This window comes from Pinus tabuliformis, chromosome 6, assembly GCF_031772625.1.
Source record: "Pinus tabuliformis cultivar Carrire ecotype Pingquan chromosome 6, CPIR1, whole genome shotgun sequence".
NCBI lineage: Eukaryota > Viridiplantae > Streptophyta > Pinopsida > Pinales > Pinaceae > Pinus > Pinus tabuliformis.
The window spans coordinates 44,919,286-44,941,800 of record NC_142292.1 but is presented as its reverse complement, the minus strand read 5'-3'; the positions used below and the strand labels follow the sequence as shown (position 1 = coordinate 44,941,800).

Below are 22,515 nucleotides of genomic sequence, written 5' to 3'. Positions count from 1 at the left end.
GACGCCTATAAATAGAAGCAAGTCGAATTCATTTGTAGGAGCTCATCTCAAGCAAGTTTGATATCTCTAAGGAAGCCGGAGAAGTGTGAAGTGGGTCTAAGGAAGCCAAAGGAAGTGCGAGTTCGGTGGAGTTTAAGGAGAAGAAGAAAAACGAAATTTTGGTGCCTCTCTCTCTTTGTTTCGTGCCCTAGTTTGGGAAATTGAAGTCCTCCAAGTTTTGTTGATGTCGGAAGTTGCCTGATGCCGGAAGCTGCTACATAGTCAAAGTTGCTGGAAGAGAGGTCGAAGATCTGGGAGGTTGACTTGGTGTGGAGGGAAGGTTTGGTCTTTGTCTAGGGTGAAGAGTCTCAAAGAATACTATTGAAAGGAAGAGAATTTTGACTGGGTTTTCCCCTTGAGGGGGGTTTTGCCTTGACATAGTGCCTACATCTGGTGTCCATTGTTTTATGTGCTATTGCTTTGGTAATTGCTTGATGAACTAAAAGAAAGAAGATATAAAGAATCGTAATAACAAATCAAGAACATCACAAGTAATTATCAAGTATAAGAAAATCTTTCTGCCTTTCTGATTTTCTAGCACATCCAATCGCGAAGCTACGATTTGTCATTATGTAATTGAGTGTTTATGCTTGCTTTTCTTGGGCACATTTTAGCATAGATTAGTGGGAGGATTTGGCAGAAAGAAAGGGCTTGGGTTGTGCTCTTGTTTCCTTATCTCAACTTTGGGGGTTAATCTTGTATCTTAATCTCATGGGATCTCCTTTATTTGGATCTTAGCTTTCAGAATGGCACTACATGGGAAACCCTGATTTTGGTTGTGTGGTCCCACTTCCCTATACCATATATCTCACTTCTCTTTGCTCATTACAAGCCCTTTTCACATTTTCCCATCTGGGTCCACATTTGTCCATTGGGCCCACAAGGTGTTAGCCACTCCCTCCCCTTGTCCACACCTTGGATCGGGCTTGGAGCAATGCCTCGAAGGTTGATGCAGCTAAAAAGAAAGCTAAAAGCATACTTTGGTACATACAATAGAAAATGTACCACAAAATGCAAAAGATGGTCGGGACAATAAAATTTAGCACGTGGGCAAGCCAAACATGAGCTCTACCCCCTACCATTATGGCCATCACCCTGGTTCCTAGGGCCCCTATGAGTGCCCCTTACATCATTAAGGAACCCATGATTGTCCCAACCTTTGGTGGGCGATGAACTGCCGCACTTTAAGGGGGTAATCACTGCTACATCTTACCCATCATGCTCTCATCACTTTGAGCCTTTAAGCAGTTAAATGAAGAAAAATCAATAAAAGGCAAAAGACATATGAAGAAGGGTGAGAAAACAAAGGTCGGGGTAACTCATGTATCACGGTTAGTCCCTCCTATATTCATACATCCAAGGTGTAGGCTACCTTCATCATAGCTAACCTTGTATCATGGCATGTGCCTTGGAGCCTTCCCTTTGTCCCTACTCCATTCCATCATCTTTTCACATGACACCTACCACTTCTTGATGGTGTACCTTGGACCTGTCACTCCCTTAAAGGTTGAAACCGCTTAATATGGTCCTTCATTAACCTCTCTTGCTAAGTGAGGTAACACCAATACTTGTCTAAAGCCCCATTTTAAAAGGCATGCCACTATGAAGTGTCCATTTCTGCCCTTGATTAGCAAGCTTATTTACTCAATTGCACTAATGAACTATTGTATTGGAGGGTGAGGAGACGCATTGGACCTTATGCAGGATTGCAGGTGGGTTTTCATCTTGGACTTGGTCTCCCTATACGGGATCGAAGCCCTCTAGAGGGTCATGATGGCATTTGTAAGGTGAGCACCGAGAGCCATGGGCCTCCAGCCATGCAAAGCATGCTATGCCATGGGCTTCTTCAGCACCACTACATGCTTGTTCGTACCCCAGTTATATAGAGATGATGATGCACTTGAGTCTTGGACCATGTTACTGGCTAGCTACACATTGCACTCGACACTTGGTAGCTGTTCTAGGGCCTATATGAGGTTATGTCTCTCATAGGAAGACATGGGAGGGCATATGTCATCTTCTAGCCCTTATTGGTGGAGCATCGATTTGACCTTGAGCCATTTGGAGACCCATGAGACCCATTTGGAGCCCACATAGCCCAAATTGGGTTTTGGAGATGTTTTGCAACATGTAGAGGGCATGACCCTCTTTATCATCATTCTTGAGGCCCTCTCCCACAGTTTGACCACAAGAGGCCTCAACACTAGCTTTGGAGAGCACTTCGCATGGATGACGTGGGCTAAAGGAGAAATTAAATAATAATTAATGTTTAAGCTATCTTGGTTGGCTTGTAACCAAGGGTCTTGTACATCATTTGTTATGTTTAAGGGCTTCTTCTTTAGGAATTCAAAGTTATGAGCCTTGCATAAATAAGAGAGGCTCCCTATCATTTGAAACCATCACATTTGGGATTTTCGGCTAGCTCATTAGAGATTTTTGGCCTGCAATTTGTGGAGTGATTTGGACGAATTTAATGCATTTTGATATTTGGAAAATCTCGCTATCTCTCTTGGAGCTTCTCTTTGGCATTTTGATGGATGGATATATTCTTCATTGTCTTGTAAGTGGTATTTAATGCTCTATTTCTGATCTTGATGAATGTCTAATGCATGGAATATTGTCTTATGGTCTTTAATGTGCCTTAATTAATAAAATTTTGTTAGAACATTGAAGCTATTGGAAAATTTCCATGTGTTACTCATGGATAATGAATGAATGAATGTTCCTAGAGGTTATATTGCATCATGCATCCTTGAAACTCCATTAAACTTTGCCATCAAAGTATAAATATCTAGAGTAGTTACCTCCATTTGGGCTAACAAAGTTGCTCCTAGGTCTCCATGAAGAGCAAATTGCCAAATCAAGATCATTTTTTACTCCAATTCTCCCAATTGCAAGGTATTGGTCCTAAATCCTTGGTGATCACTCTTAACTCAACGAATTATATTTCTCTTCACCTTTTCCTCACCTCTTTTCCTCACTCCTTTAAGGACAAGGAGGCCTCTATAGGGCTTCGTGCAAAATTCCCTTGAGGAGTGCGTTTTGAATTTTGAGATCTCCTACTTAGTGTCTCCTCTAGGCATATACAAGTTTTGAAAGAATTCTGACAGTGGAATCTCTCTAAAATTGATGCCCTAGCTATCACACCAAGTGGGAACCCTAGAAGCTAATCCTTCAACTTGGGGATTCTTTGAAGGTTGGGGCTTTAGCACTTATTAATGTATATCATCCACAACCTTTTCTCTTGCTTACCTTGACCTTGGATGCGTAGAATTGTTGTCTCAAATTTCAACCCTAGGTTTCGTGTAGCCTTCCTTTCAAGGGGTTTTTTGTGGAAAGTCATTATAGCTTCTCCCAAAGCTCGCACATTTATTGGACCTTTCCATTGAATGAGCCATCCTTGCCTTACTTCAAGCCTATCATAGATACATCTATGACAAGTGAGGAATACTGGGAGTCCTCTCGTCGGTGAAAATCCGAGAAGAGAAGGGGACTTAGGTTGTGGTGATAGTGGGATCTGCCCCAAGGTAGTGTTGTGCCCTCTAGCTTTTGCCTATGTACAAGGCTTGCTAGTTTGTGTAGCAACATGGCCATATTGAAAGAAAAAGAAAATCAAAATGCAAAAGATGGTTGGGACACAAGATAACGCATGGGGAAAAGCCTACCATGAGCTCTAATTTCCTCATTAGTCATCACCTGGTCCTGTGCACTTTATGCTCTTCTTGATTAAAAGGAACCTTTGCATGTCCCAACCTTGATGAGGAATAAACCATCTCATCTTAAAGGGGTAAATTAATTGCTATAGCATAAAGATAGAGCTTTGATCCTTGAACTATGCACCGTAATACAAAGCATTATCAAAAGGAGGTAAAAGGCACACCAAAGGTGTGGAAAAAGCGGGCCAACAAGGATAAATTATTCTTCCACGATTGCTCCCTCCATTACATCTATACACTCAAGATGTGGACTCCCACTAGTTGGTCCTCTGACCATGGCACTTGGCCATGAAGCTTTTCCCCTCTGTTTCCACCCATTTTCACTAACACCTTTTGATTGAAGGGTTAACCTTGGAAATTCCATGCCCCCTTGAGGGATGAAATCACCTAATAGGGTTTGTTACCCACCATTTTGTGGGTAATATCCCCAGGAGATTTTTTTTTCTCCAAGATGGTCCTCAGCCGACAGCCAACAACTAGCTCATTGTGCCATTTCTTTGCCACATGAGCCAGCCATGTGGTCCCTTGCCCATCTGCCATAACTGTATGTTTGAAGGTGGGCCTCTCGAACCTAAAGGTATGCCTTGCCATTTGGAAATTGAGTATTGTAGTTTGCTTATCATGGACACTTTGGGCATGGATTAATGGGGGGATTCGGCGGAAAGAACGGGCTAGGTTTGTGCTTCTATCCCCTAGACCCCTCTTAGGAATTAACCTTGGATTCTAGTCCTATGGGATCTCTTTTACTGCCCATTTGGTTCCAAGGATGGTATTTCACGGGAAACCTCGATTTTGGTTGCGTGGTCCCACTCCCTTATCCACTTATATTACCCTCATTCCATTCATTATTACCCCATCCATCATTTCCCCTGCCTGGGTCCACATTCCTCCATTGGGTCCACATAGGGTTAGCTTGCCCCTACCCCTTGCCCACACCTTGGGTCATGGCCTGGAATGAGGCCCAGAGGTTGATGTAGCTGAAAAGAAAGTTAAAAGCATATATGGTCACTTTCAATAGGAAAATGTAACACAAAATGCAAAAGATGGCCGGGACAAAGACATTTAGCACGTGGGAAAAGCCGATAGATGAGCTCTACCCCATCATCATAGTCATCATCCTGGTTCCTACAGGTTCTATGAGCCTTCTTCATCATATAGGAACCCATGATTGTCCCAACCCCTGGTGGACAAAAAACCACCCCACCTTAAAAGGGGAAATTCAATGCTGTATCTTATACATCATGTTCTAGCTCCTTGAGCCCCGAGCAGTTAATCAAAGAAAATCATGGAAAGACAAAAATACATAAATGAAAGGTGGAAGAATCAAGGTCGGGGTACCTCATGTACCATGATTGCTCCCTCCTACACATTATAAACCCAAGTGTGGGCTTCGCTTTTATTAACTACCATTGTACACCAGCATGTGACTCAGGGCCGCCCCTTCTCATTTCCTACTTCATTCACCTATCTGTCATATGCCACCCCTTTTTGAAGGATGTACCTTGACTATATTATCCCCTTTGGAAGTAGAAACCACCTAATAGGATTATTGGTTAAGCCCATTTGAAGTTTAGGACACGTTGGCACATCCTGAAGTCCATTATGGAAGGGCAGTCCATTATGAAGTCCCCACCTATGGTCCATGATTAGGTAAGTTCATTTACTCTATTTCTCTAATGACTTGTTGTGCTGGAAGGCTAGGGGACGCATTGAACCTTATGTAGGATTGCAAATGGTTTTCATCTTGGGTTTGGTCTCCCTATACGGGTCCTAATCCTATAGAGTGCTACATTGACACATGTACGGTGAGCGTTGAGAGCCATGGGCCTCCACAGCAGCAGATTGCACTCCATGGATCCCCACAGCCTTTCAGAGATTGCTCGTGGTTCACTTATTAGACGAGGAGGATGCACCTGATCCATCATGCCCAGCTGGCCCCAAATCTACACCATACACTTGGCAGATGATCCAGGACTTGCGCGATGATGTGGCATCACCTACACCATCATCCTAGCCCTTGCAGGCGATCTACAGGCATCTTATATTTGTTTGTAGACCCATGAGGACACTTGTGTGCCCCCACATGTCATTTGGAGCACCATAGGTTATTACAAGGGGCCAACCCCTTGTCCATTGCTTTTGAGGGTCCTATTCTTCATTGTGGCACCCATGGACCCCATTAGGCCTCTTAAAGGGCCCTACGACATGCATCAATTATTACTTGACCTCTTGAGAGGCTTACTTTTTCATTTATGAGCTAGTTTTGTGGGCTTGTCACCAAAAGTTGAATTATTAGAACATTTCTTTATTTTTGGGGCTTATGCTAATTCGAACTCTCAAGTTGTGTATAAATACAAGTGAGATGAGATCATTTGCTCATCATCACTTTGGTTTGGATCACTTCTCTCTCTTGAGATTTTCACACTTTTTCTAAAGGATGGATTGGAGCTTTATGGAATTTTGATGTGTGGACATTTGTCTATCTTCTCTTGGAGCTTCTTTCTTGTCAATGGGAATGGTTGGATATACTCTGTTACATGTAAGTACATGCTTTTTAATGTTATTCTTGTTTACTTTTGTCATATACGTTGGACGAAGATTTTCGCTGTTCTAGGGCTAATGACCGCATGCATTTACTGCTTAAAATTGTGGAATTGGTCTCTATTATAGCATCTCTCAATGTATGGGCCATGTAATATGAACAAAATCTCTTAGGGGTAATTCTATGAAAACATTTGACCTTGATAAGACATTCCTCTTGCACATTGAAGTATAAAATCTGCAAGGCTGCTTCTTGATTTAGAAGGCTAGTGAAGTGATCTTGAGGCCTCCTTGACTAGGAACTAAGAAATCCTACTCATATTCATCATAGACTCCATTCTCCCAAAGATTAAGGCACTGATCTACCAAGGGTTGTCACTAAAACTCATATTCATTCACCTCCTTCCAGGTCTAGCCAAGTTGGGGTACCTAGGGCATCAATTTCCTGACAAGTTAGCCACAATTTTTTTTCGATCTCCTATAGTCTCCCACGCTGGTCTTTCCTCAAGCTCTCCTTCAATTTTGAAGCCATTTCGACGGTGGAGTTGGGAGAAAAGTCAAGTCCTAGCTCTGGGATCAAAACTTGCCCTGCTATCCCCAAGGCTAGTACCTCATAGGGTCAAAACAACATCTCCAAGTGAAAATTCTTTCTTTGATCCTTTCCCCACCTTGTCTAGGGTAAGAATATCATTGGTTGCTACATTTTTTCCTGATACACTAGACTGGGTTCACTTGGCTCTGTATGGTCCCGCTCCTTTGAAAAATCATTCTTCAAGAACCATCCGGGATACCAATTCTAACAAGGATTTTAGGGATTAGGGAACCCCTTCACAAGTTTTATCCCATAAACCTAACACTCAATTCCTCTCTTCCTTTCCCTAGAACACATAGTACCTTGCTTAGGAAGCAAGTAAGCTCCATCCTTCAAACTCTTTTGGGAAAGGGTTTATTTGGATCATTCATATTCATTGACTTATCCTTCATTGGTGACTCCATACATATCGGGTCTCCTCCCATCAGTGAAAGTTCGTAGATAGTAGGGTGCCTTGGCTGAGGTGACAGTGGGCCAAGTCTCCATTTGTTTCCCTTGGCTTAGCATTTGCCCTTTAGGTCCCCTACTAGTTTGAGAGAATAACTAGCATGATCAAGTGGTTCAAAGAGCTACAATTCTTGGCCCTAGATCGATGCCTTAATGACATGGCCAATGCCCTAGCCATAGCTGCATCCATGTCCTCAGTTAGTCATAGTGATGTCACTAAAAGAGGGAAGTGTATAGTTGACACAATCCACCGACCCTCCGTCCTTGATTATGAAGAACATTGGCCTGTTTTTGAAGATGATCAAGATATAGCCAACTTCCTTCAGGACCATGAAGATCCCGATAGAAGAGGTAAAGACTTAATAAATGAACAACACTTTGATAGGGATGATGTTACCACCGCTAAAAAGGATGATCAACAATCACCTGATACATTGGATCTCAACCTTGGATCTGAAACCTCTCCTCAAATGGTCAAAATTGGGAAGAACTTGTCTAAAGAAGAAAGGGAGGAACTCGAGAAATTGTTGAGGGAATTCAAGGATGTGTTCGCTTGGTCTTATGATGACTTAAAAGCCTATAGCCCTGAGGTTATCCAACATACTATTCCTTTCAAGGAAGGTGCCAAGCCCGTCAAGCAAAAGTTGAGAAGAATAAACCCCAAGCTTGCACCTTTGGTCAAGGAAGAGCTCCAAAGGATGGTCGATGTAGGGATAATAGCCCCTATACAACATTCATCCTGGATCTCCAACCCTGTGATCACCCATAAAAAGACTAGCAATATTAGGATGTGCATTGATTTCAGGGATCTCAATCGTGTGTCTAAAAGACAATTACCCCTTGCCCAATATGGAAAATCTCTTGCAAAGAATAACGGGTTCCCAAATGATGTCATTCCTTGACGATTTTTCTGGATATAAGCAAGTCATTGTAAAGGAAGTGGATCACTTAAAAATTTCCTTCACCACACCATGGGGAACATACATGTACCTTAGGATGCCATTTGGTCGCCTCAATGCTGGATCCACTTTTCAAAGGGCCATGGATTTTTGCCTTTAGAGACCTTATTGGAAAGATCATGGAGATCTACCTAGACGATTTGATTTTCGCTTCTAAGGAAAGACATGATCATTGCAAACACTTGAGAAATGTAGGCAATACATCATCTCCCTGAACCCGAAGAAATCGATATTCAGTGTTGACAAGGGTAAATGGTTAGGGCACATGGTCTCTAAGGATCAGATTAGTATTGACCCCAAAAGAATTCAAGCCATCAAAAACATTCCCCCTCTTAAAGATCAAAGTGCCTTATGGTCCTTTTTCAACAAAATAAACTTTATGAGGAGATTTGTGCCAAATTTTGCTGAAATTGTCAAGCCTATGAATGACCTCCTAAAGAAAGATACTCCCTACTCATGGAACCAGACTACAAATGAGGCCTTTGAAGATATTAAAGAAAGAATTGCCTCTGCCCCTGTCTTAATCAACCCCGACTACACCAAGGACTTTATAATATATTCCTTTGCATCCAAGGACACTATAGCTGGTATCCTCATGCAAAAGGATGAGGAAGGAGGGGAAAGACCGGTGGCATTCATGAGCAAGCCCCTCAGAGATGTTGAGACAAGATACACCATTATTGAAAAGCAAGCTTATGCTCTTGTCAAATCCCTTAAGTTCTTTAGAGCCTATGTAGGGTACAATAAAATATATGCATATGCCCCTTACCTTGTTGTGAAGGATGTGTTGTCACAATCTGATTGTCTCGGGTCTGGAGGAAAATGGGTATCCAAAATCCAATAATACGACCTTGATATCCGCCCTAAAAAGGTCATCAAGGGACAAGGATTGGCTGAGATGCTTACTGAGAGTAATAGTCAAGCCATTAAAGAAGGAGAGGAGGAGCAATTATGCGCTACATCCACTGAGCTCGAAAACGATGACTGGTACACAAACATCGTTTATTATTTGCGCAATCTATCCGCCCCTCCCCACCTTGCTGATCATAAGAGGCGGGCTTTGAGGCTAAAAGCATCTAAGTTTTGCGTGACTCAAGGTGGCTTTGGATGGATGAGTCCCGATAGGGCAATCCTTTGATGTGTTAGCAAGGAAGAATCTTAAAAATTGATGAACGAATTCCATGCTGGTTTTGTGGTGGACATTATTTAGCCCTAACCACCACTCATAAGATTTTGAGAGCAAGTTATTACTGGCCCACCATCTTTGTTGACACCCTTAACTTTGTAAAACGATGCCAACCTTGCCAACTATTCATTGGGAAGCAACACCTTGCCGCTATGCCATTGAAAAACGTTGCTATCGACGCACCTTTCCAATAATGGGGCTTAGATTTTATTGGTGAATTCACAGACAATTCTAGCAATGGGCATAGATGGATCCCTCACAACAACTGACTACTTCACCAAGTGGTTGAAGCGATACTAACCAAGAAGGTAGTTGACCAAGTGGTTATGGATTTCCTTGTGGATAAGAATATTACCAGATTTGGTGTTCTTGCCAAGATTGTCACTGGTAACGTCAAACCTTTTGATTCCATAGCTCTAGTATCCTTGTGTAACAAATACGACATAATCTTATCAGATTCCTTCAACTACTACCCTCAAGGAAATGGGCAGACTGAGTCTAGTAATAAGAATCTCATAAAAATGATCAAAAGAACCAATGCTGATAATAAAAGGGGGTGGGATAGCAAGATCAAGTACGCGTTATGGGCTGACTGAACAATCGTGAAGGCTTCCACTAGTTTTAGCCCATTCCAACTAGTTTATGGTTATGAGGCCAACTTACCTATTCAAATGCAGTTGCCCATCCTCAAATTCCTGAGAGCTTTCCTTGATCAACAAAACGCCATCCAATCATGGATCGATCAACTAATTGAAAGTGACGAAAATAGAAGGAAAGCTTTTGACTAGATTGGTCGTAGTCATGATAAAATGAAATCAACCTTCAAGTATAGCTGACACAAAGCCTTCAAACCTAGTGATCTAGTGCTCTTGTGGGATAAAAGAAGAGAAAAACCTGGTATGCACAAGAAGTGGGATAACCTTTGGATAGGTCCATTCAAGATAAGTGATGTGGCAGGAATGAACTCATATCATTTAGAAACTTGGACGGAGAAGCCATTTCCCTTCTCGTGAATGGGCAACTCCTAAAGGAGTATTATCTTGAGGCTTGACATTGTATAATATGCATGGTAGAGTAGGATGCATTACATGTTGATTTCTGCATTAGAAATAACATCATATGATTTTTCTCATTGTAGATAGATGCATATTTGCATATTTTATTTTCTGTTGATTTTATGGCCTAACATATTAGCATGTGCTATCATGAGATGCTGAGAAAGCATGCTGCCCGTGTTTTTCCATCTATTATATGTGCAAGTGAGATATCTACGGTATCCAAGTGATTGTTGGGATTCTTGTGACCTCCCGTTCGAGTAGCTTCGCCCACTTCTTCAAGAGATCACGTCCGAGTTGGAGCCAGATGTTACCCACCATTTTGTGGGTAATATCCCTAGGAGAATTTTTTTTCTCCAAGATGGTCCTTAGTCGGCTGCTAGCAGCCCCTTGCAGCCACCAACTAGCTCATTGTGCCATTTCTCTGTGACCTGAGCCAACCATGTGGTCCCTTGCCCATCTGCCATGATTGTATGTTTGAAGGTATGCTTGGTCATTTGGAAATTGAGTATTGTAGTTTTCTTATCATGGACACTTTTGAGCATGGATTAATGGGGGGATTTGGCGGAAAGAACAGGTTAGGTCTATGCTTTTATCCCCTAGACCCCTCTTAGGAATTAACCTTGGATTCTAGTCCCGTGGGATCTCTTTTAATGAACATTTGGTTCCAGGATTGTATTTCACGGGAAACCCTGATTTTGGTTGTGTGGTCCTGTGCCCTTATCCACTTATATTACCCTGTTTCCATTCATTATCACCCCATCCATCATTTCTCCCGTCTGGGTCCACATAGGGTTAGCTTGCCCCTTCCCCTTGCCAACACCTTGGGTCATGGCTTGGAATGAAGATCTGAGGTTGATGCAGCTGAAAAGAAATTTAAAAAGCATATATGGCCACATTCAACAGGAAAATGTACCAGAAAATGCAAAAGATGGCCAGGACAAATACATTTAGCACATGGGAAAAAGCCAATACATGAGCTCTACCCCATCATCATGGCCATCACCCTGGTTCCTACAGGTTCTATGGGCCTTATTCATCATATAGGAACCCATGATTGTCCCAACCCTTGGTGGGCGATGAACCACCCCACTTAAAAGGGGAAATTCATTGCTATATCTTATACATCATGCTCTAGCCCCTTGAGCCTCGAGCAATTAATCAAAGAAAATCATAAAAAGGTAAAAATGCATAAAAGAAGGGTGGAAGAATCAAGACCAGGGCACCTCATGTACCATGATTGCTCCCTCCTGCACATTTTAAACCCAAGCATGGGCTTCCCTTTTATTAACTACCCTTGTAACCCAGCATGTGACTCAGGACTGCCCCTTCTCATTCGCTACTTCATTCACCTATTTTTCATATGCCACCACCTTTGGAAGGATGTACCTTGACTATATTATCCCCCGTAGAAGCAGAAACATCCAAATAGGATTATTGGTTATCCTCATTTGGAGTTTAGCAAATGTTGACACATCCCGAAGCCCCTTCTGGAAGGGCAGGCCATTATGAAGTCCCCACCTGTGGTCCATGATTAGGTAAGCTCATTTGCTCGATTTCTCTAATGACTTGTTGTGTTGGAAGGCTAGAGGATGCATTAGATCTTATGTAGGATTGCAGATGGTTTCCATCTTGGGTTTGGTCTCCCTATGCGGGGTCCTAATCCTACAGATGGCTATATTGACACATGTAGGGTGAGTGTTGAGAGTCGTGGGCCTCCATAGTAGCAGATTGCACCCATGGATCCCCATAGCCATTCAAAGATTGCTCGTGGTTCACTTATTGGACGAGGAAGATGCGCTTGATCTATCATGCCCAATTGGCCCTAGATCTACACCATACACTTGGCAGATGATTCAGGACTTGCACGATGATGTGGCATCACCTACATCATCATCCTAACCCTTGCAGGCGATCTACAAGCATTTTCGATTTGTTTGGAGACCCATGAGGACACTTATGTGCCCCCACGTCATTTGGAGCACCATAGGTTATTACAAGGGGCCAACCCCTTGTCCACTACTTTTAAGGGTCCTATTCTTCATTGTGGCGCCCATGGACCCCATTAGGCCTGTTAGAGGGCCCTCCGACATGCATCGATTATTATTTGACCTCTTGAGAGGCTTACCTTTTCATTTATGAGCTAGTTTTGTGGCCTTGTCGCCAAAAGTTGAATTATTAGAACATTATTTTATTTTTGGGGCTTATGTAGGCCAAGGAGGCTAATTCAAACTCCTAAGTTGTGTATAAATACAAGTGAGATGAGCTCATTTGCTCATCATCACATTGGTTTGGATCACTTCTCTCTCTTGAGATTTTCACACTTTTTCTAGAGGATGAATTGGAGCTTTATAGATGAATTTTGATGTGTGGAAATCGATCTATCTTCTCTTGGAGCGTCTCTCTTGTCAATTGTGAATGGTTGGATATACTCTGTTACATGTAAGTATATGCTTTTTAATGTTATTCTTGTTTACTTTTGTCATATACATTGGATTGGTATTTTCGATGTTCTAGGGCTAATTGCTGCATGCATTTACTGCTTAAAATTGTGGAATTTGTCTCTATTATAGCATCTCCCAATGTATGGGCCATGTAAAATGAGCGAAATCTCTTAGGAGTAATTCTATCAAAGAATTTGACCTTGATAAGCCATTCCTCCTGCAAGGTTGCTTCTTCTTGATTTAGAAGGCTAGTGAAGTGATCTTGAGGCTTCCTTGATTGGGAACCAAGAATTCGTACTCATATTCATCATAGACTCCATTCTCCCAAACATTATGGCTCTGATCTACCAAGGGTGGTCGCTAAAACTCATATTCTTTCACCTCCTTCCAGGTCTAGCGAAGTTGGGATACCTAGGGCATCAATTTCCCGACAAAGTAGCCATAAACTTTTTTCAATCACCTACGGTCTCCTGCGCTGGCCTTTCCTCAAACTCTTCTCCAATTTTGAAGCCATTTCGACGGTGGAGTTGGGAGAAAAGTCAAGTCCTAGCTCTGGGATCAAAACTTGCCCTGCTATCCCCAAGGCTAGTACCTCATAGGGTCAAAACAACATTTCCAAGTGAAAATTCTTGCTTTGATCCTTTCCCCACCTTGTCTAGGGTAAGAATACCATTGGTTGTTACATTCTTTCCTCATACCTTAGACTGGGTCCACTTGGCCCTGTGTGGTCCCGCTCCTTTGAAAAATCATTCTTCAAGAACCATCCAGGATACCAATTCTAACAAGGATTTTAGGGTTTAGGGAACTCCTTCACAAGTCTTATCCCATAAACATAACCCTCAAATCCTCTCTTATTTCCCCTAGAAGACGTAGTACCTTGCTTAGGAAGTAAGCAAGCTCCATCCTTCAAACTCTTATGGGAAAGGGTTTATTTGGGTCACTCATATCCATTGACTTATCCTTCATTGGTGACTCCATACATATTGGGTCTCCTCCCATCGGTGAAAGTTCGTAAATAGTAGGGAGCCTTGGCTAGGCTAAGTCTCCATTTGTTGCCCTTGGCCTAGCATTTGCCCTGTAGGGACACCCTTTATGTTTGCTTCTAGTTTGAGCGGTAACAGAGTTGACTACTTAGCCACCCCTACAAAGGTAGGGAACACCTTTACGAGACTTGGTCTAGTTAGATATTTGAATGTGATCTAGGTTTGAAGTATTAATCCCTTAACACTCAAATATGGTCCAATTAGATGAATTTATGGTCTTGGTCTTTAATGAATGGTTGCTCTCACTTGTGTTTAACTTGGTTTTGCCAGGTGGTCCCTAGCAGCAAAGGCCAAGAGGGTACTTTACTCCACATGATGCCCAAGCCACACATTACGTTCCAAAGAGCATGATGACTTGGCAAATGCAATGATGCACATTTTGAGCAGAGCGTTGGACCTTTTGATGACTTGAGCAGTTAAGGTACATCTCGGAGCATCCCCCAGGAGCTAGAATGTTGGGCTTATCTTGCTTAGTATGAAGGATTCTTAATGATGTACAAATGGAAGTAGCATGCCCCCAGTTTGGCCTTGACACTACTTGATGCACATGCCATGTTCTAGGGCCCAGATTAGGATGGTCATCCTTAGGATATTGAGGAGCGGTTGTTGCACCTGATGGAGCCCTAACGCTAGAGAGAGTGTTGAAGTTTCTAAGTTTACTTAGTTTAGAAACCCTTAATGCACTTTTTCTGATTTATTCCTACCTACTTGTTATTTTTCTTTAACAAGTTATTTACAAAGTAAATACTGAAAATAAACACCAGTGCATGCTCAACATATTACAGATCAACAACCAAAAGAAACAAGAACAAACACACCGCATGACACCATTATTTTTGGACCAATGTCCCTGGAAAAACCCAATGCGGGAAAACCAGTGTAGTAATCTCAGGGTTTTCTTATTAAGCAATATCAGAGTACAATCTGGGTGCCGAAACTGGCCTACTCAACAGAGAATTTCTTTAGCAGTTTGAGAGAAATCTCCTTGCTGAAACCCTGGAAAATCCTTCCGGCAGCTCCGCAGCACAAAACTGCTTTGCGACCCCAGCATCTGCCCAATCTGGACTGCGTCAGCCCCTCTCTGTCTCACGCTGGCCCTGCGTCAGCTTTTCTTGGCCTGCGTCAGCCCCAGGAGGCCCTGCGTCAGCTTTCTGGGCCTTTGCGTCAGATAGGCTGGTGTCTCTGGTGCTTTGAGCAACTCTTGGCTGCCTCTGCGTGGCCCTGCGTGAGCCCTTGCTGGCTCTGCATCACTCTCCTTGGCTGCTGCGCTGCTCTCCCGGCATAATCTCTGCCTTCTCTATTTCTCTGTACTTAATGCCTCTCAACTGCTCTTCCGATCACTGATTCTATCTCTCTTAGCAAACCCCGCTCTAGAGAATAGAATGACTGATCACTTTAGTGTATTCTCCAAGTGACCCTCAAGCCTCCTCTTATACTTTTCCTGTTGACATATCAACGGTCGATATTAAGTCCCTAATCAATGGCTAAGATTAGATTTGGATTGGTCCATGTCTTTTGGACCATTATAACACAGATTCATATTAATACACATTAATATTTTATTTTCCCTAAGTTTAGACTTAGGGACTCCATTAAAAATATTAATTATTTTAATATCTCCTGATCTGTTTAGAATCTGCCCAAACCCTTTCTGGGTATTGGAGATCTCATGTGCCCCAACCTCTCCACCAAATTTCGTGGCTAGAGCACATCCGATGCTACCCCAAATCAACAGAGAGGAGGCACAACATGGCTCACTTCGCATCCATGGAGATGATGTGTGGCACCCACAGCTAGATTTTGGACCCTTTGAGCTATTTCGATGCATGATTTGGGGATTTTCCTCAAATGGAGGATGATCATGATGCTCAGAGACAATTTTAGCCTTCACTTTTCCTTGATTAAGCATTTGGAACCCAAAAAGGGCATGGCGTCATCACCTTTTTAGTTCTACAACTTACACATGTGGGATTATAATGGCAAATTATGTTGTAAAAGCTAGTGGGTTGGTTTGTAACCCAAATTTACTTATTGTCCACTCAAAATAAAACTTGTGTAGGGGATTCTTAGTTAGAAATTAGGTGAGGTAGACCTCATATAAATAAAAGGTTACTTCACTCATTCATTTATCATCACTTGTGAATTAATTTGGCCTCTGCTAGAGATTTGGCGTAGCTCTTGTACCTCGCTACTCTTGTGGAGATGTGACCTTTGTGGATTTTTTCTATTGGAAACTAGTGCCTATTGTGGAGACATCATTTTGGGAGAAAGAAGGATTGTTCATTGATATCTTGTGAATACTTTTCTTATTGAATATCTTTTATAGTTATTGTATGCAATATATCTTGCTAGTGTTTCTATATTTCATGTCTAAATGCTTATCTTTATATGAAATTCTTGGTGAAAATGTTGTATGCTTTAATTAAGAATCTTGAACTTCCCTGGAGAACCTCCTAGAGAGTTTTTCTCTAGCTTTATCCCTGTATTGAATGATAGATAGGGTTTTAAAGTGAAAAATTAGGGTTTCCCCCCTTACTCCCTTTTAGGGTTTTATATTTCCATGGTAAAATTTTTCTTAGACTCCATCTCCCAAGTAGATAGAAGGCACTGGCATTCATTCTGATGGTAAAAAAAATAAAAAACTTCAAAATCTCTTCTTTTCCTAAAATTTTGGCCCTTCAAGGTAAGTCGTTAGGGTTAGTGTTTGAGGCCAAATTCAATTAGGGCATTAGCGTTAAGCTGGTTGGAGGACATTCTACTAGCTCAACCTTAAAACATCAAAATCTAGTAATTTGCATGATTAGAAGTCCCTCCCTAGGGTTGATGTCATCGACCCTAGGCAATTCTAAGGCTATAAAAACCCATAATCTGCACTAAGGCTTCAACTTAGGGTCAATTGAAGGTTTGTGGATCCCATTGTTGATTTATCATTATAACAAACCTTTTCTCTCTCCTTGTATGCCTAGTTGTGCTACCTTTGTGTCACACATAAAAAACCCTAGGCTACAAGTCCTTTACAGGGTACTTCTAGGATACACTATTTCTTGTCTAGGAGAATTGAGCCTTGCCCTTAGTCTGAGTATCTTGGGTAAGCCTAATCAATTGTCACCTTTGAACCTGTTACCACACAATCTAGAAGGGTTTCCTAGGAGGGGTACCTATGGGACAACTACTAGACCAAATGACAACAATGGGACAAAGTCCCATTGTCACCTCAGTCAGTATCCCTTGCTCTTTACAGACTTTCACCGATGGGTGGAGTCCCGGTATGAAGGAAATCACTTGTGATGAATGGATCAATGATAAGGTATGAAGTGATTCCCAAGGCCTATTCAAGGAGAGTCTCAATTAGGGTTCAATGCCTCAAGATAAGCTAAAGCCTCTCCAGGAAAGACCTAGGAGGAAGATCTAGACCCAAGTTTAAAGATATTCAATGATGATGAGGAATGTCTAAGGGCAAGACTTCTAAGATGATATAAGACCTCTTAAGTAGCTTTGTAAGATGCTTAGACACCTTAAATAGGCTTTCATTATTCTTGAGAGACCTAAGTAGAGCTTACACTAGACCTAGCGTTTAGGATATATGTGGGAGGAATTCCTCTAAAGTCTTCACTAGGTCAAGGAAAGATAAAAGAAAGGGTCTCTTAAGGTTTATTCCACTGAATACTAGGCCTGTACGACCCTCAAGAAAGCCACCAATCCAATAGGTTCAAACTAGGTTACCCTTCTAGGGCACACCTATGGCATCAAGATTTATGGAGAATCCACCATGGGAAATTATGTTCTTATGGCAATTGTAGAACCTGGGCATGGCTATATCGGCTTGGATATGAATTGGGTCTCTCGGAATCTTCATATCCTTCATGGTGTCCCCAAATCATTACTTGGTCTACCACATCATTTGCCCCATGTGCTTGTTCTCGAACGCTCCGATGGATCTCTGAAATCTGCCACCTGGGTTTTGTTTTTCTCACTTTGCTAACATTTCTAACGTAATACGTGTGTTTCTTCCCAATGCACTCCTTGTTTTGCCACTCAGAACTTTGTTTGATTTGTTGACCAAGTTTGACCAAGCTGTAACTAGCCATAGCCACTAACATTGGTCGCAAAACTGGACCATGGCATCGTCTCCTCTCATGGGTTGAACAATCTGAGACCAAGTTGTCTTCTTAACCATTAGGATCACTCTACATTGAGAGCCATGTATTGCCTTGGGAAACATGAAAGCTATAAAAAATGAGACTACGATGCATGAAAGTTGTCTGAGGCCTATAGACTCTATAAACCATAACCATGTGGTAAAGACATAGGTGCACCTTGATGTGGGTTGGACTAGCCCATACACTGGTGATCATCCCTACAACCACGAACCACGAGTTCTTAAGTAAGATCACGTAAGGCTTTCCATTTGTATACATGATGAGATGCACTCGAAGAGAACGACAAGGGACTAGCCATGGTTCGACCAAGGTAACAAGATATAGACTTAAGAACAAGACACACGCCTTGGATACCTATTACAAAACCTCACATGGTTGTTCGTATATATGATGAGATGCACTCAAAGAGAACTACAAGGGATTAGCCATGGTTCGACTAAGATAACAAGATGTAGACTTAAGAACAAGACACGCCTTGGATACCTATTACAAAACCTCACATGGTTGTTACAATGCTTTGATTTGTGACCTTGGGCTTATAATGGTGGTAAAAAATGCTGCAAAGTTTTTGTATGTACCCCTACTGACATGCGGGGTAACAAGTACAATAAAGAGCAGTCAATCATACAACTTAACCTATGATCCATATTAGTATGGTCTAAACCAATGTTGCACGACTCGTACTCGAATAAGACTCGTCTTGCTATTGACTCGTCGACTCGTATAAGACTCGGGAAGACTCGTATAAGACTTGTCAAAATACAAAAAAACGTTAAAATATGGTAAATTTTAAGCACAAAAAATAAACTAATGACGATTCCAATCTTTATAAGCTATAAAAACCACAATATATGCAATAATTCATAACATCATCTGATATCTATAAAAGTACAACATAACATATTCGATTTTTGTAAGCAAAACATTTAGATACTGAATAAGAAAAGGACTCGGTATTCCATAATTAAAATAAAAAATGTCAGCAAGTTCAAAATTCAAATACATATGTCATAAATGATAAATACTTGTCTCATAACAATCTTGAGTCTCATCACTCATGGACGACTACGCCTACAATAAGCCCTCGTAGAGCTAGTGCTAACATTGGAAGGCTGAAGCAACTATGAGGCAGGTGTATTTGGAGTCTCCATTTGAGATGGCAAACTAGAGAGATCCTCAGTCTCTTCATCAAGCCAACTCAAATAGCCAACTCAAATCAGGGGACTCCTCCTCCACAACCCAATCAGGCTTTAAATCAATAGTACCCAATAATATTGGATATGTATCCTTTGGTTGCACTTGTTTTATGAGCATTCGAAGGTCGTAGTAGATGAAAACCAGCGTCTCCAACCTCTCATGCTCCAACATGTTTCTCTTTTTGCCATGGATGTGCTCAAACACTGACCAATTGCACTCACAAGAAGAAGCACTACAGGGTTGACGCAGAACTCTGATGGCGAATTCTTGTAATTGTGGTGTCGCTGTGTGGCTAAGAAACTCAGCCATATGGCCAAAAAAATTTGCAAACTAAAAAAAATTTGAAAACAAAAAATAATTAAATTGAATACAAAAAATTTACATGGAAAACATTCAAACAAGGTTCATGAAGCCTACCTGAAGTCGGGTCTGATCTGATGAAGCCTTCTTTAGCCTCCTTTAGCCTCTTTTAGCCTCCTCCAAGAGCTACTTCACTGTGCAATGGAGTCACTCAACACTCATAGAAATTAGCCAAACACTCAAATGATAAGTGAATGACAAATGGAAGGGCGAGAGGTGCTTATAAAGCATTTTCTTTCCTCCAATTTCCCTTTCCCTCCACCTCATTTCCAAAAAGAAAAGAAAAGAAAAAATGGTATTTTGAGGGTCGATGGGTCTTATAAGGGTTCGATGTGGGTCTTATGGCAAACCCGCGAGTCTTATATGGGTAGCCGAGTTTAATAAAATACCTGCCAAGTCCGGTTATTAAGTGTGGGTTCTATGCGAGAGACCCGGCTCGCTATAGAACCCGCCAAGACCCGCGGGTACTCGTGGGTCTTATGTGGGTGGTGCTTCACTGGTCTAAACATTGAATGAAAGTACATAATTACCCACCTTCCTTCAATAAATATGCTTAGATGGGAGAGAGCACTAACCTAAGCATAGGTGGAGAGCTCTACAGTAATGTTATCTTGTGGATCATCATAGGGCTGCTGGCTGGCTGGTTGACCAAAGGGGAGAATTTTTTTTTCTCCTAGGGGTTACCCGTACTCGTGGGTCTTGGCGGGTTCTATAGCGAGCCGGGTCTCTCGCATAGAACCCACACTTAATAACCGGACTTGGGTCTTATGTGGGTGGTGCTTCACTGGTCTAAACATTGAATGAAAGTACATAATTACCCACCTTCCTTCAATAAATATGCTTAGATGGGAGAGAGCACTAACCTAAGCATAGGTGGAGAGCTCTACAGTAATGTTATCTTGTGGATCATCATAGGGCTGCTGGCTGGCTGGTTGACCAAAGGGGAGAATTTTTTTTTCTCCTAGGGGTTACCCACTTTTTGGTGGGTAACAGAGCCCTCCTATACTTTTCTGCATATTCAGTTATATTCACGTGGTTAGTTTGGGTATATGTTTCTAACAGCTTTACTACACCCTCTTCCATATTGTTTGAACCCTCATGATTGATGTTCTTGATGCCATCACCCATTGAATAGGCATTGGTCTTGGCAATCCACCATCCTTGTTAGGGAATACCTTGTGCTAGAGGAGAGCTGGGTTAAAGTGAGAAGAATAGTTGCTGTGGTGACAATGTGCAACCTTCCTATGTGCCCCCAGGGTGGCACTTAGTTTGTTGATTTTGAATATCTTTGAGTGCTGGTGTGGAAGTTAACACATCCTTATACCTATTTTTGAATGGACATGACCTTTGATAAGATTACTGATGATTGGAACTATCGTCCTCACCTGTTTCTAATGGAATAACTGTAACGTGATATATCACAAGTTTTGATTGCATGATTATATTTTGTCTTTGAAAATACTTTGCTGCTTTAGTTGTATGACAGGAAATATCGTATTCTAGCAATATTATGTTGTTGAGCTGTCAAATTTTCTATATGGATTTCATTGATTACTTTTGGCTAACATTCTTTCTTTACTTTCCATTTTATTCTCTGAGGATAGTGTTCTTGTATTGCCTTGAGAAACAGATTTTTTGTAAAATGTAAGCTTGGTCTCCACCAATTGAAAATGTTCTGAGAGCTAAAGGCAATTTATTAATAATTTCTTGACAGAAAAGATCTTACCTGTGGTGAAGAATCAACATTTGTTACTTTGCACCCTATTAATTGGAAACTCCTTAGCCATGGAGGTATGTAAACCTTTTCTCCACAATCTGGGTCATGATTCAAATCCTTTTGCAAATACCTGCATGTCTAGCAGATTCTCAGTTGATGTTTATAAATCGGTTTTTCCTTGTTCTCCATTCAGGCTCTTCCAATTTTTCTTGATTCACTAGTGCCTGCTTGGGGGGCTGTTTTGATATCTGTTACTTTGATTCTGATGTTTGGAGAGGTGAGTTTGGGAATCATATGATGCTTTACTGTAAATTAAATAATCTTCTTTGTGTCCCTTCTGTGCAATTAACTGCTATGCTTTTGTATTTACTCATATGAACTTCAGATCTTTCCTCAAGCAGTTTGTTCTCGCTATGGCCTGGCAGTTGGAGCAGCAATGGCACCAATTGTTCATGTGCTGTTATTGGTGTTTTTTCCAGTTGCATATCCCATCAGTAAGGTATGCTCATATATACCTTATTTTTTAGATTGGGAGATTTCAGCTAAAGATTCAATCTTTATGTGATATTTGTATGCAGGGGCATTTGTTCAATTGTTCTCTTGCTGAACAACTGAAGCTACTATACTTAGTAGATATTTTGCAATTATGTCCTGCTCATTTGGACAAAGAGATAATAATGATAATAGGACAAAGAAGTTATAAGAAAGACTGAAATTTATTTCTCATTTTTTTTGTTTTGGTGACAATTTGGGATCTACAAGGCCTTCAAACTCTTTGCACATACTAACAAGATTTTCTGATCTAATAATTACCCTCATTTACATTGGCCTGGAATTGATTTAACAATGGTCACTGTTACCCGCCCACATGTTTGGGTAACCCCATGAGAAAATTTTAATGAAGACGGCCTCACTTAAAACAATTTCAATCTTGGTTCTGAGAGTGAAAACAGCCTCCAAAAGAGATTTAGATCTGCTAGAAACCCTAGCCGTCTAGGAGATAGGAGAGGGTTTGATCCACCTGCAAGAAAATATTTTCAGGAAAAAATACCCCAAGCC

At 41.5% G+C, this 22,515-nt stretch overlaps 1 protein-coding gene across 4 annotated transcripts in view; it reads left to right on the top strand.

Moving 5' to 3' along the window:
- Positions 1 to 22,515, top strand: part of LOC149257136 (DUF21 domain-containing protein At2g14520-like) — a 478,430-nt gene that overhangs the window by 16,187 nt on the left and 439,728 nt on the right. For 3 of the 4 annotated variants that reach the window (XM_089413642.1, XM_089413638.1, XM_089413641.1), the window contains exons 2-4: positions 21,454 to 21,530; positions 21,650 to 21,733; positions 21,842 to 21,955. In XM_089413642.1, the coding sequence (XP_089269768.1) occupies positions 21,454 to 21,530; positions 21,650 to 21,733; positions 21,842 to 21,955 (275 nt within the window). The remainder of the gene's footprint in view (positions 1 to 21,453; positions 21,531 to 21,649; positions 21,734 to 21,841; positions 21,956 to 22,515) is intronic. The other variant, XM_089413643.1, reaches the window with a different exon arrangement.